A 14,357-nucleotide genomic window follows, 5' to 3' on the forward strand; every position below is an offset into this window, starting at 1 on the left:
TTGACACGTCTCTCGCTGCTTTAATGGGAGGGCCTAAGTTGAAGGGCGACGAGAAAGACACAGGACTGTGATAGGTTAGAGAAGCAAGCCACCTTCCGCCCTATTCGTATGAGAGATGGAAACTGACACCCTATTCCTGTGAGACGAGGAAAGTGAGGCTGTTGGAAGCGGCCATATGCAGGTTACACTGGGGTTGCGTTAAGTAGGCAACCGCTACACACAAGGAAGTCAGACGAACCAGAGAAGCAGCGACGAAGGGTCTCAAGTTATGGTATGATGTGTATTCAAACAACCAAACTCCAAAGAGTAACAACATGAAATCGTTCATAGCATTTTCCAAACCAAGTAAAGCCCCCCTCATCCAATCAGAGAATCTCGAACAACAACATCAACAACAAAAAATGATATCAGAAGATGGACAAAAAAACGTAAACACACTCAAAACTTCCCCCCTGTGCAGTCCTTTAGTACGATATGTACAAATCCACCTCTTACTGCTGCTCAAACAGAAGCGACCTGGGGTTACCCAGCAGAATCTTGAACGTCTCCTCAATCTTATCAAGCAGCTCCGCAGCATGCCCCTTCCACGACTCAAAGGTGACAATCTCAATCGTCAACTTATCACCCTGGGGGAACGCCTGGATCTTCCACTCGCGAAGCGGCTCCTGCTGCGGGTAAATCGTCTCCATGCGACTGCTCGCCGTCTCGAAGCCGAGGCTCTCGACGTGCTCGACGTCCTGGTGCACCACCGTGTCGAACCAGTCCACCGAGGCAGGCCAGTCGGTGCACAGCTTGGCAATCTCGGGCAGACCGATGCCCTCGTGCGCCGAGCTGGCAATGTGCTGGTTCTGCACGAGGTTGAGGAGGTCGAGGACCGTCCAGTCGTCCTCGAACTTGACGCGCACGGGCACGTATTGCCAGCAGGGGCCGACGACCATGTCGGCGTTGGGGAAGTCGATGTTGCGGCCGCTGACGACTTCGCCAAAGGTGACGTCACGCGTGCTCTGGAGGCGGGCGAGGGTCAGGGCCCAGGCTGCGGTGGGGAGGGTGGCGATGGTGACGTCCTTGGAGCGGGTTGAAATGTCAAAGGTCCTGTCAATGGCGTAGTGCTGTCTCTCCGTCACGGGGGTATCGGGCTTCAGAACGTTGACGGAGGATCCTTGCAGAAGCTCCTTCCAGTAGTCGACGCTCTGAGGGATGTTTGACTTGACAACGTGGCCGACGAAGGAGGAGAAGGGGAGAGCCTTGGGGACGGGCTTGCCCTCGTGCAGAGCCGACAGCTGGTGCAACATGATGGGCAAGCAGATCTCGTCGTACTGGGCGTGCGAGACGCGGAACACCAGGGCGGACTGGCCATTGCTGCTGTGGACGAAGAACCACTTGACAAAGATGGAGCCAAGCGGCATCCGGGTCTGGACGTCGAGGTTGCAGAGGTCCTTGACAAAAGTCTCGACGTCACTGTCGATCTCGTACTCCACGACGGGGGTCTTGACGTCTTCAAGGATGACGCTCAGGCAAGCGCCGTTGTGCTTGACAAAGACTGATCGCAGCACCTCGTTAAGGGAGACGAGCTCTTGACAGCTTTGGAAGAGACGGGGGCGGTCGACGTCGCTCTCAAAGTACATGGCCTCGTAACGGGCAGAGAAGCGAGGGATCTCAATCGTGCCCTTGACGGCGACCTCCTGCAACGGTCTTGCGGGGAAGGCGTCGACAATCTTCCATGTCGGGTCGGCCAACAGGGGGCGGAGACTTTCTGCCGGGGCATCGCCGAGGTTCTCGATCAGCTCAAAGGGAACGAGAGCCTTCAAGGCCTCTTGAGAGTCTGACGTGGGTTCAGAGTCCTGCAGGACACTGGCCATGTCGTACAGCGTCCTCTTGGTGAAGACCTGATTGACGGTAAGCGTGAGGCCAGCCAAGCGGGCCTCGGAGACGAGCTTCATAGCACCGATGGAATCTCCGCCAAGACGGAAGAAGCTGTCGTTGAGTCCAATATCACTCTCGGGGAGCCTGAGCACACGGCTCCAGAGAGTTCGCAGACGACGCTGCTTGGCGGATGTGGCAGAGATGCGCTTAGTAGGCGCCTTGGTGGCAGTGCTGGCCTTTTGGACCAGATCGCTCGTCTTGCCGGTGATCTCAACAGAGCCATCTGCGTTGAACTTGGCGAGGCGCTCCGTCTTGTAGAACTTGCCAGCCTCCTTGTTCTCGGCCCACGAGGGGTTCTCTAGCGTGGAGAGAGACAAGTCGGCTTTGCTGACAACGACCAGTTCACCAACAACTCCAAGGGGCGCCAGAAGCGCAGAGTCGGTCGGGTGGACGATGTAAACCGCCTCTGCCTCCGGGTACTCCTGCTGAACGGTTTTGGCGCTCTCGGTGCTCAAGCGAGCGACCTCGGTCTTGTCCTCCTCAGTCAGGTACGCGACGTCGCCAAGTGGCGTGTCGGTAAGCTGGCAAAGCTTCTGGGCCACCTGAGAGAACTGGGCGAGTGCCTTCTCCATGAGAGGCTTCTGGACAGTCTTTGAGTCGAACGAGGCCATCACCAAGAAGCCCTTGGGGTCTGTCGAGCAGACAAGCATGAGAGCGTAGGTGTTGAACTTGAGGGCCTCCTCCGCGGCCTCCGCGTCGCCGGCGGGGACGAGGCGGTTGGCGGGGTACTTGTTGAACTCTTCCTGGTCAAAGTCGTCGGCGCTCGGGTGCAGGACGAGACCGGTCCTCAGCTCGCAGGCCTCGAGGGCATCCGGGCTGAGGCGACGAATGTGCTGGAGACCGGTGTGCTCGTAAGGGATCTGCTGGATGGTCTGATCCTGGATCTCTTGGAGGTAGTCGATAACGAGCATCTCGGCGTTCACCTGGGTGCGGAAAGGAACGGTCGTGATCATGGGGCCCTCGATCTCGTCGGAACCTCTGATGGGCGCGTTACGACCGGTGAGGGTCTCGCCGAAGACGACGTCGTTTGATGAGGCGTAGTGAGATGCCACGTAGGCCCAGGCACCGCGGATCACGGTGGCGACGGTGGTGTTGGACGCAGGTCTGCCATTCAGGGGCACGTAGACCTCCAGGAGAGAGTCAGCCTGCGTCTGGTAGCCCTCGTACGGCAGCGCGGGGAACTGGGTGGTGGCAGCAGCGCCCTGAAGCTGTTCGCGCCAGTACGTCTCTGCGGCGCCGCGGTCCATGCTGCCGAGGTACTTGATAAAGTCCTTGAACTCGGCGGGGCGCTGAGCCCTTTCTCCGTCAAAGGCCTTGTTGACCTTGTCGACGATGAGGGGCATGCACCAGCCGTCGTACAGGGCGTGGTGCATAGTTAGCACGAACTGCACCTTGCCCGACGCGTTGTCCGTGACGAGGGCGTAGCGGACGAGGGGTCTGCCGAGGTCCATTCCTTCCTCGCGGTCCTTGACGAGATAGCCTTGGAGGTCGTCGCCAATGTGCCAGGCAATGTCTTCCTTGACGACGACCTGGGCGAGGCCGCGGCCGGGCACCTGGACGATTCTCGTGCGGAGGATGGCGCAATCTGCGGCGGCGACGTCGAAGGCCCTGCGGAGCTTGTCTGCCGTTGCCGCGTCCGCGAGGTCGACGACTCTCTGAGCGACGTAGGCCGAGGTGACCTTGGCCGACAGAGCCATGAGGCCCTCCTGAAGGGGCGTACAGGGGTAAATGTCCTCAATGGCGGACTCGTCGATGCCACAGAGCTTGGCGGACTCAGCGCGGGCCTCCTCGGGGGTCCAACCCTCCTCGAGGAGGGAGAAGGGCGCGACGGCGGCCTCGTCTTCCTTGGACACCTTGGTCGCGTTCTCGGCCATGGCCTTGAGCGTGGGGAAGTTGAAGATGGCTGCGACGGTCAGGGCGATGCCGTCCTCCCTAGCGGCGGCGACGAGCTTCATCGCGCGAAGGGAGTCACCGCCGAGAGCGAAAAAGCTGTCGTGCAGACCAATGGCGGTCTCGCCGCCCAAGATCTTGATCCAGACCTGCTGCAGCGTCTTCTCCATCTCCGTCTCGGGGTCCGATTTCTCGGTGGGCGCGACGCGCAGGCGGGCGACTTGTTCGCGCGACATGGAGCCTCCGAGCTCGCGCAGGCGCTTGCGGTCGATCTTGCCCGAGACCAGGGAAGGCATCTTGCGGAGAGGGATGTAGGCCGAGGGGACCATGTAGCGGGGGATCTCAGCGCCGAGGGCAATGTCGATCTCGGCGATGGCCTGGCTGAACTCGGGGGAAAAGGAGGTGACATCCCCGGCCTCGGCGTCCGCGGGGCCGTCAACGGGGTTTTGCTCGACGACGAAAGCGACGAGTGTCGGCTCGCTGCCGCCGGGCTTGATGACTTCCGCGACGATCTTGACGCCCGAGGGCATCTTGCCCCGGAGGTGGTGCTCGACCTCGGCCAGCTCGATGCGCTGACCGCGGAGCTTGACCTGCTGGTCCTTGCGGCCGACAAACGCGATGGAGCCCGTGCCGTCCGGGTCGTAGCGGACCAGGTCGCCCGTCTTGTACAGGCGTCCGTGTCTGCCGCGGGCGGGACCGCCGCCGGCGAGCAGCCAGGCCGGGTCCTCGATGAAGACCTCGTCCGTCTTGGCCTTGTCGTTGAGGTAGCCCATGCCGACGACAGGACCCTCGATGAGGAGCTCGCCGACAGCGCCGACGGGCATCAGGCGCTCGTGGTCGTCTGGGTCGACGATCCATGTGAGGCCGCCGGTGCCCTTGCCGATGTTGGTGGAGGTGCTGCTGACGTTGCCGTTGATTGTGCAGCCGACGGTGCATTCTGAGGGGCCGTAGGCGATAATGACGCTCGTGGTCTTGCTCCACGTCGAGGCATCACCCGCAGAAACGGCTTCACCTCCGAGACCGAGGACCTCGAGGGAAGGAATGACGTCCGCGTCGAGAACGCGGGCAACGGAGGGGGTCATGTGCGCCATGTTGCACTTTGAGTTGCGAATGGCGCCGCTGAGGTCGTTCATGCGGTCCTCGTCGGAGGCGATGCAGAGGCAGCCGCCGGCGGCGAGCGTGCAGAGCATGCAGTCGATGCTGACGTCAAAGGCGTACGAGGCAAAGTCGAAGCAGCGCGAGTGGGCGCGGTAGCCGACCTCCCAGCCGCGGGGCACGGCGCCGCTGGTGAAGTTTTCGTGGGAGATCATGACGCCCTTTGGCTTGCCCGTGCTGCCGGAGGTGAACTGGATGTAGAGCGGGGAGGAAGGCGGGACGACGGGCAGCTCGTCCGCGAGCTCGAGGGTATCATTGTTGAGGGTGTCGTCCGAGGCAACGACGAGGGTCTGCTCGGGGGCGATGCGCCGGCCGAGGTCGCTCTGGTTCTGGGAGGTGACGATAACGGTGGCGCCGGTCTGCTCGACGATGGTGCGGAGACGGGCCTCGGGCTGGGAAGGGTCCGTGAGGGCGAAGGCGGCGCCGGCCTTCATGACGGCCAGAAGGGCGACGGTGGTCCAGCGGGACTTTTCAAAGCACATTGGCACCGTGGAGCCGACGGTGACGCCGCGGGCGACGAGGTGGCGCGCGAGGCGGGTAGAGAGGCGGTCGACGTCGCCGTAGGACAAGTTGCCGTCCCAGGACTCGACGGCCGGTCTTTCGGGCCCCTTGGCCGCGACCTCGGAGATGATGTCCTGCATGCACTTTTGCATGTTCTCAGGCAGCTCGGCGTTCCATGTCCAGAGCTGCTCGAGGTCCTTTGCGGTGGGACCGATGGTGTCCGAGACCTGGCGGTAAGGCTTCTCGAGGATGGTGGTGAGGATCTCGATGAAGGAATCGAGCTGGAAGATGGCATGGCGGTAGGAGAGGACGGCGCGATCCCACTGGGCCTTGATCACCAACTGGTTCTCGTTGAGTGTCGCCTCGATCTGGTACGTCCACTGGAGTTCCGGGGGTCAGCATTGTTGAACTGATGATTTGTATAAGAGAGAACAAAGGTCACGGAAAGGTCGTCTACGTACGTCTTGTGATCTCTTGGAAGGCGCCTTCTCAGAGTTGCCCTGAGATTTGGGCGCTCCATTGTTAAAGTATATCACCGGGATGGTCTGCGTTTCACTATCGAGACCGCTCTCGCCGAGCTCCTTGATGACCTCCAAGGCCTCTGCTATCGAGTCGCTGTTCTTGAAGGGCGCCTCGCTCAGACTCAGGCTGTTGTGTGTCGCCGATGACGGTTCCTGGCCATCCCGCGTTCTGAATCCCCAGTTCACTTTGCTCAGGCCGTCGTCATTGTTGCGGTGGAGGACGAGCAGCCATGCGAGGAAGAGCTCGTTTCTGAAGTCGCTTACACCGGCGGTGGCGGTAGTGGACTCGGCCCGCGATGTCACGACAACGGTCCTCGTTGAAGAGGGGTTCACGGTGCTGTTGCCGTTGGTCAAGCCGTTTGTTGCGCCGTCAGCGAGGCCTGTTTCTTGGTAGGCAGTTCCGCCGCCTTCGCTGTCCCGCAAATGCATCGTGTGTTTTGGTATTGTTTACTTCCGGAGGGGAGGGGGTATCGAAGAAAGTGAGTGGTGGTAAGGAAGAGGAGGTATGGAGGGGTAAGTTAACGAGCGTTATGAAGTAATTCGAGGTTGAACTCGCAGCATTTCACAAGCCTTTGGACAACGATGGCTTCCTTTTCTTGCAAAATGTCGTCTTGTAAGAGACTTGTTGAAGAAAGATGTTTGGATTTTTGTCTGACGAGGACGATCAACCGGTCCAAGGGTGGAGAGCTACCCTTTCACTCACACATACGCAGTGTACGCAACATGCACCAAGACTCCTCCGAGTCTTGTATACGCCAGTAACCGCGAGAGGCTCTTATGTGTGCGACTCTGCAGGTTGTCAGGCAGGTATCCTTGCATGAACACTACCCGAGAAACATACATGCCTTCCCGACTTCTTGATTAGATCGACGAACCCCATGGCTGGGTACTGCGGTATGTACCTTGCGGCGGCGCTGCAGCCGAGCTACGTCTCCTCGCAGACCGAGCTGGATCATGGATTGGCGCGCTGCCGCTGCGGAGAGCAAGCGGAGGAGGGTTAAAAAAAAGTAGCCTGTGAAAGAGGAAAGGGCGTGCATGTTTTTTTGCCCCGGGAACCACCAGACACACCAGTCAGTTTCTTGCGATGTCCACTGATGGAAAGGGCAGATGCGAGCCACAACGGCGCAACGTGCCTAATCCATGGAGCCGTCCGGGTGGGTATAGCAGAAATGGGTTGTGTAATGTGTGACTTTGTGCCCGTACGTATGTGTGAGAACGGAGTATCTGGGACGGTTACTGGTCGTGTATTCCGCCCATTTCGACTTTGGCGCGAACGAATGGGCTTGACTAAACAACCTAGGAACCACCAAAGGAACCCTAGTATAGGTATGCTGCATGCAGAGCTATTGCGACTGTACCACAAAGTCAGCATTATGGAACTTTAGGCGATGGAGAGTGATAGAGAGGGACGTCACATGCGAACGAGTTGAGCACACCCTCGCAGCACCAATGAGGCAAGAGTTTCATGACGGGTCCCCTTGAGCTAAGGCGCCATCTCATCATACGTTCTTGTGGTTTTGGACGGGAGGGAAAAAGGTACAATACTCGGGAGGAGTGAAGAAGGGAAGAAAGAGAGGCAAGGGGGATGAAGTGGGAGGGGCGTGTAATGATGTCGTGGGTCCCTCCGATGCAACCTGACGAAAAAGAGGAATGGAGCAAGGAGCTTGGGGAGCTGGGAGGGTGCGAAGTACAAAGGTACAAGACCGGTACCTGACCGGGGACTATGGGGCCAAAAGACGGATCTGATTAGGAGCGCCAAGGGGGCGTGTCCCGCTTATGGGCCGGAGGCGAGCGCCGGGAGCACATCGGCGGCCCTCATTTCTGCAGCAGATTTTTCCCCTCCAATTTCCAGACTCTTCAATCATTATCCGCCATCTTTTTCATGGTCAAGTCACTCAAAGCTGTCCAATAACTGGCAACAAGGGGGAAGGAGGGGGGTTGTCTCGCCGGACGTTGACACACGCAACGAGAGAAAGCGCCGGTTCGAGGACGCGGATCTGATAACTTTAACGCGCCCATCGTCCACTCCTAGTCCTTCCAGGATGTGACGAACATATTGACGGATCATGCAATGTCGTGACCTCTTCTTGACAAGTAAAGGTGTCCCGCCTCACATGTGGAGGGGAGGGGGAGAGCCGAACCCAAGCCCCAAGGTAAGGTAGCACTTGCTACTGTACTTAGTATAGTATAGGAGGAAACTGGGCCTTTTTAACACAGTACTACTATGAAGTGTGAGAGGAATCGGGCCCTTAGCTAAGATAGGTAGGCGCACACTGCCACACACACACCTACACACACATACACACACAGGGTTAACGGGCAAAAGGGTTTCCTAAAGATGGGTATAACGGCTCTGCGTCATCCAGTCAGCGCTCATCAAGCCCATTATCCATGAAGGGCAACGCTGCTTGTTTCCCTTCTTGGGGCTTTCCTGCTACGGTGCCGCTGACGGCGGACTACTCCCCAAGTCCCAACGGTTGCGGCATTTCCTTACGATCCCCTTCAGGGATTAATCGAGAACTGCCGCGTCAACCCCCCATTGTATTTTTTGCGAATACAGTGCTTGGCATTGCGAGTCCCGTCACTCTCCATCTCCTTGAGGATTCTACCGGTCGTCGGGACCGACCTGCTCGGAGCTGTTCCAGTTCCGTGAGGGAAAAGTCTTCAGACGAGTCCCCAGCCTAAATACTCATACCACCAACGCACTGTGGTAGTCCGGCAAAAAAGTTCCGTCCTGCTGCGTTGCCTGAACCGAGATTCCCGACCTATCGTTTGATCTTGATTTGTTTGGCCTTCGTTGCCGTTGACGCACAATTAGCAAAAAGAACGCACTTTCCTTGTTGCGAACGAACCATAGAACGCCATCTATCCCACTTCGGAACAGCTTCACAGACGTGGACAGACGCAAAGAGCCCAGGATCGCAAGACAACCAGAGACGGTACGAGCCAGACAGTCGGACAGACAGAGAGACTACCGCGGTTTCAGTCAAGTCGGACCGCTACTCGAAAGGAAACTCTCGCCAATTCTTGCCTTTTGACTCTGCCCTTTCTCGGCTTTCCATTCAGACGCCATGGGCCTCACCGTTCTACCCGCTTTAATCCCCGACATCACCCAGGTGTACGATGCCTATTTTGCGGCCTTCAAGGGGTCGGTAATCCTCGACATCCTGTTTCCGACGGGGATTGACGAGGCTTTCCGTGAGGGTCACACGAAACACACTGTCGAGTACTGGCACAAGACCAGCACTCAGTACACCATCAAGTGCGTGGATGTCGAGACTGGCGAGGTCGTCGGCATGGCCCTTTGGGACGCCTTCCTGAAGGAGCGCACACCAGACGAGTACAGGAGTCCTGGCGCCGTCTGGCTCCAAGGCGAGCAGAGAGCTCGCGCCGATGAGTTAATCAACCCGCTCAGCGCAGCCAAAGAAAAGCTTTGGGCCGGCCGAAAATACGTTTGTGAGTGGGACCCATCGTGAATTAACACGTCCTCATTTTCCCGATCCTTCCCTCCCTCCCGCCCCCTGTTCGCGCCTTTTTTTTTTTTTTTTTCAGGCTTCTCGAGACAGATCATGTGAGCCCCAGTTGCTGATGACACACGTTTTTGCGTTTTCCCCGGGAACAGACTGTCATATTATTGCAGTGAAGCCTGAACACCAAAGAAAAGGCGTAGGCGCCCTCTTGACGAAATGGGGCCTCGACATGGCCGAGCTGGCGGGACTTCCCGTCTACCTCGAGTCATCTGAAGAAGGTTTCGGCCTCTACAAACGCCTAGGTTTTGAAGTGCTCCAAGACAAAATCGTGCACCGCGGAGGACTGGTGGGCAAGGAGAAGGACGTTGAAGTGCCTCTGATGGTGAAGATGCCGTCTGCGGCCAAAGGATTGACTTTCGAAGAGTGGCGTGCTCAAGGATACCCGTCTTTCCAATAAGCATGTTTTTTTGTGTGTGGCTGTGTTGGCCGGCTCGATGCAGTGTGCTCATGGAGCCTGCGATGTCAGCAGGAATATCAGATACTACCTTTTTGGAGCCTTAGAGGATCCTGTGTAAGAAGGACTCAATGAGTGTCATAGACTTAGACGTTGGATGTTCTGGAAGCGCCAAGACGAGAAGCGCCCAGGAGACAGAGTGCCAAGAAAGGCCAAGACGAGGCAAATCTGCAAGTCAATCTGAAGAAAGGAGAGTTGTCTGTACCTGGATGATTGTGCGATGGTGCATGGCTTGGCTTGGCTTTGTATTGTATTTGACAGAATCGTAGCCATGCCCTTGTTTGCATGAAAAAAAGAGTTGCTTGGCCCGGCACCCTGCGTGGCCGAGGGACGCGCCACACCGCACCCGACGACTGCAAGTGGGAGGAAACGGGATGAGGGGGTGGTACGGTGGTTCATGGGGTCGGGTATGGGAGGGGATCGAGACTCGACGGGTGATGGTCCATGGATGATGGGCGATGAATGGGCGATGGACTAGTATCAGATGGAATCATGGCATGAGGGGGAGAGGCTAGAGGCAGAGGTACCGATACTGGCTGCTCGTTTCCAGCCCATCTGCCCGTCTGCCCACATGAGCCCCAAGGTAAGAAGGTGGACGAAGAAGGGGGGTGGGCAAATGCAACCTGACGTCTTTGGCGAGGCGAGTTGGCGTCGATCGGTGGATTGGCGTGGAGTTAATCTTCAAGGGTGATGGAATCTGAAGAATTGTCCCGAAGTCGGAGACTACGTGACTGGGAGGGTGTGAGGGAAAGAAATGCAGCGGGACATTTTGGGAGGAACGAAGTTGCGTTGGTACGAAGAGGTACGGGTACGGAGTATCCGTACCTTACGATGCTGGAGAAAATGTGGAAGGAGGGGTCCAGTGACTCTGAGGTAGGTGTACTCCATAGACGATGTGTGTGAGAGGCTGAGGGAGGAGTACCTTAAGGTGTGGGAGTGAGAAGAAAATTTTGCACGCTGAAGAACGTGAGTGAAATGCTCCTCCCCTAATCTTATCTGATCCAAGATTTGATTGATTAGATCGAGAACCGAACCTGTCCGAGGTGGTCACTAGGGTTATGGCGGGTACTACGGGGTCCCTTTGGCTGCCATGTAGGGTCTCACCATTTTCTGAGTGGCTGCAGTCTCAGCGCATCTGGTGACGGAGGGGAACTTGGGAAGGAGCTGCAAACGCCATTGACCAATTTGAGACTCGGTTCCCAAGTTCCTCCACATTCAATGCAATCACACATGTCAACTTTGTCAAGAATATCCTTGGACCTTACTCTGACACACCCACACTTGCGATCCATCGCGATCCCACTTCTCCCACGCTCTAGGCTCGCTGTCAGTGCTCCGAATACACACGAATACACACGAATACGCGACAAAGTACTGCTCGCTGGCAGGCACACAATGTCCACCAAGTCTCGTGGCCCCATCAAACCCATCTGCTCGTTTTGGTGTGTCACTATGTGTGTCCTCGCATCGCCAATCGAGTCGCCCTGCCATGACGCGAGTGGCCTTTCCTACTCTTCGTATACGCCCCTCAACACTCAGGAATACTCTAGGTACTTGTCGTGAAACAATTGCCCGTTCGGTCTAGCCCGCCGCTGACTGCATGCGCTGGGCTAGGTGAAAAATCATACCCAAACGTGCCGAATTAAAAAGAAGCAATCCCAGCTAAGGTTCTGCGCCGTACGGATACCTGCGCGCGAGTTCGCAACGTCCCGCTGTGTGGCGCCCCGTCTTGGTGGCCGGCAAAGCAGCACGGCCAACACCTTAACGGGCTAAAGCCCAGTCCAGCGGCAGCGGGGGGTGAAGAAACCTCGCTTGCCGCTTGCCTCCTTGCTGGATTCAGATGATCCCCGAAAGCCGTTCCTCGGTGACGCAGATGCAGGGCCCTTTGGACATGGGTCGTCTCTCCCATCTGGACCCAGGCCAGTTATTTCTGCCATGCGACCCGAGAGGATGGCCGCGTTGCACGAAGATCGCGGTGACATTTTTCTGGACTTGCCATAGACAACCATTTCGACCAAGACCAAGACGTCGGATTTGGCTTCAGTAGTAATTTCGTTAAGCAATTGGACGTTTATTCAGTAATTCTTTATCGACACAATGGCCGCAGAAGCATCAACAGCCCCGGTATCCGAGCCTTTGGCTCCCGCGCAGAAGTTGTCTATCCTCCATGGGCCCCGCGATCCTCCGCTGGTTGACCTCAGTCTCGGCGAGCTACTGGAGCTCCAGACCTACCAACACGGCACCAAGGAGTGTTTGGTAATTCCTTGGACCGGTGCACGATGGACATACAATGAGCTCAACCAGCAGAGCTTGCTGCTCGCGCAGGCCCTGCTCGAGATGGGCATCAAGGCCGGTGACAGAGTCGGTGTTATGGCAGGCAACTGCGAACAATACGCCGCCATCTTCTTCGCAGTCTCGAGAATTGGTGCTATTCTCGTCATTCTGAACAACACATACACCCCCAGCGAGGCCATTTACGCTGTTGAGTTCTCAGGTTAGCTACCAACGTGACAGGGTTTTTTTCTTATTCCGAGCTAACTCCGTTGTTCAGAATGCAAGATCCTGTTCACCACCAAGCAGATTGGCAGACTCGACAACACCAAATTCTTGAGCCAAATAGCAAACAAGATCAATGGACCCAAGATTATCATGATCCGGGGCGATACGAGCGGATACCAGACATACGATGACCTCATCAAATCGAGCTCACGACAGAGCCCGAGAGAGCTTCATCTGGCCATGAGCAAGGTGGTGCCGCATCAAGTGTGCAACCTTCAGTTCACCAGTGGAACTACTGGCCGTCCCAAGGCCGCCATGCTTACCCACCAGTAAGTGTGCTCAAGCTGTTTGTATAGGTTGAAGAGGCTAACTTTGGGTTCAGCAATGTCGTCAACAACGCTCGTTTCATTGGTGATCGCATGCGCCTCTCCCCGGAGGACGTGCTGTGCTGCCCTCCTCCCCTGTTCCACTGCTTCGGTCTCGTCCTCGGTCTCCTGTCTGTCATCACACACGGCGCAAAGATTGTCTACCCTGCGGAAGTTTTCGACACCAAGGCGACGCTCAAGGCCATCCTCGAGGAGGACTGCACAGCGCTCCACGGCGTGCCTGCCATGTTCGACTCCCTGTTCCAGGCGGCACCCGATGACTTCAAGTCATCAAAGATCCGCACCGGCATTGTGGCTGGCGCCCCTGTCCCCAGATACCTGATGGAGCTGATGGTCAACCGTCTCGGTATGAGAGAGTTCACCAGCAGTTACGGTCTGACTGAGGCCTCGCCTACCTGCTTCAACGCCTTCACCGATGATGCCTTGGGCAAGAGATTGACCACCGTCGGTACGCTCATGCCCCATGCCTCGGCCAAGATTGTCGACAGAGACGGCAACGTTGTGCCGATGGGTCAGCGCGGAGAGCTTTGCATGGCCGGGTACCAGCTGCAGGCTGGCTACTGGAACAACTCGGAGAAGACTAACGAGGTCATGGTCTGTGACTCTGCCGGTGTCTTGTGGCTGCACACTGGTGATGAGGCCGTCTTTGACGACGCCGGATACTGCTCAATTACCGGCCGCTTCAAGGACATTATCATCCGAGGTAAGTCATGAACGTCCATCGCTCGACTACTGCACCAGGTACTAACACGTCTCTTCCCCCAGGTGGCGAGAACATCTACCCGCTCGAGATTGAGGAGCGCCTCATGGCCCACCCGTCCATCTCCCAGGCCATCGTCGTCGGCCTCAAGGACGAGCACTACGGCGAAGTCGTTGCCGCATTTGTGCAGCGCGCCGATAACGCGAGCAAGCCCTCGTTCCAGGAGCTCAAGGACTGGGTCCGCCAGCGCCTCGGCGGCCACAAGAGCCCCGCGCACGTCTTCTGGCTCGGCGAGGACGGCGTGCCGGCCAATGTGCCCCTCACGGGCAGCGGCAAGGTGCGCAAGTTTGAGATTGCCAAGGTGGGCGACGAGATTCTCAAGAAGAGCAGAACCGTCTCTGCCAAGTTGTGAGATTGTGGTCCTCATGGGTAGGATGCCTTGCCGAGGGCGGCGTGGAGTGTGTTCAATGAGTGATACCACACAAAAGTTGTCTTGTTTACCATTTTCATTGTTATCATCTTATGTCAGGCGATGGTTTGGCTTTTGGCTTAGATTCTCACTAGACAGTTGCGACAACCCTACAGGATTACTGAACGTGTCGTTGAATTGACTTTCTTTTCTCCCCTTCATGCTCCCAGGTGGATGCGCTTGTGCAAGTCATTCTGGAACTCTGTTTTTTCCGCTATCTGTATTCTCAAAGGCTAAATTGTTTTCCATGCCATCCTTCTGTCACATTCGGCTGCCTTTTTCGAGATCGACTTACTAGGACCATGCTTACCCAATCAAGGCTTGGCGGA

General features: G+C 57.1%; 3 protein-coding genes across 3 annotated transcripts; 2 read left to right on the top strand and 1 right to left on the bottom strand.

Moving 5' to 3' along the window:
• Nucleotides 1-218: 218 nt before the first annotated feature.
• Nucleotides 219-6,419, bottom strand: BDP55DRAFT_578125 (non-ribosomal peptide synthetase; the record flags this gene model as incomplete). Its single annotated transcript, XM_060570796.1, has 2 exons — nucleotides 219-5,849; nucleotides 5,880-6,419. 2 exons carry the CDS (start codon nucleotides 6,417-6,419, stop codon nucleotides 492-494), a joined length of 5,898 nt encoding a protein of 1,965 aa, XP_060432230.1. The 3' UTR covers nucleotides 219-491.
• Nucleotides 6,420-8,868: 2,449 nt separating this feature from the next.
• BDP55DRAFT_47738 (acyl-CoA N-acyltransferase) lies at nucleotides 8,869-9,985 on the top strand. Its single transcript, XM_060567629.1, has 2 exons — nucleotides 8,869-9,446; nucleotides 9,613-9,985. Exons 1-2 carry the CDS (start codon nucleotides 9,062-9,064, stop codon nucleotides 9,915-9,917), a joined length of 690 nt encoding a protein of 229 aa, XP_060432231.1. The 5' UTR covers nucleotides 8,869-9,061; the 3' UTR covers nucleotides 9,918-9,985.
• Nucleotides 9,986-12,071: 2,086 nt separating this feature from the next.
• Nucleotides 12,072-13,971, top strand: BDP55DRAFT_692207 (AMP-binding enzyme; the record flags this gene model as incomplete). The annotated part of the gene is made up of 4 exons (XM_060577079.1): nucleotides 12,072-12,468; nucleotides 12,526-12,802; nucleotides 12,856-13,562; nucleotides 13,625-13,971. The coding sequence occupies 4 exons, from the start codon at nucleotides 12,072-12,074 to the stop codon at nucleotides 13,969-13,971; spliced, it is 1,728 nt and encodes a 575-aa protein (XP_060432232.1).
• Between the last annotated feature and the right edge of the window lie 386 nt (nucleotides 13,972-14,357).

This window comes from Colletotrichum godetiae (assembly GCF_030913485.1).
Source record: "Colletotrichum godetiae strain CBS 193.32 chromosome Unknown BDP55scaffold_11, whole genome shotgun sequence".
NCBI lineage: Eukaryota > Fungi > Ascomycota > Sordariomycetes > Glomerellales > Glomerellaceae > Colletotrichum > Colletotrichum godetiae.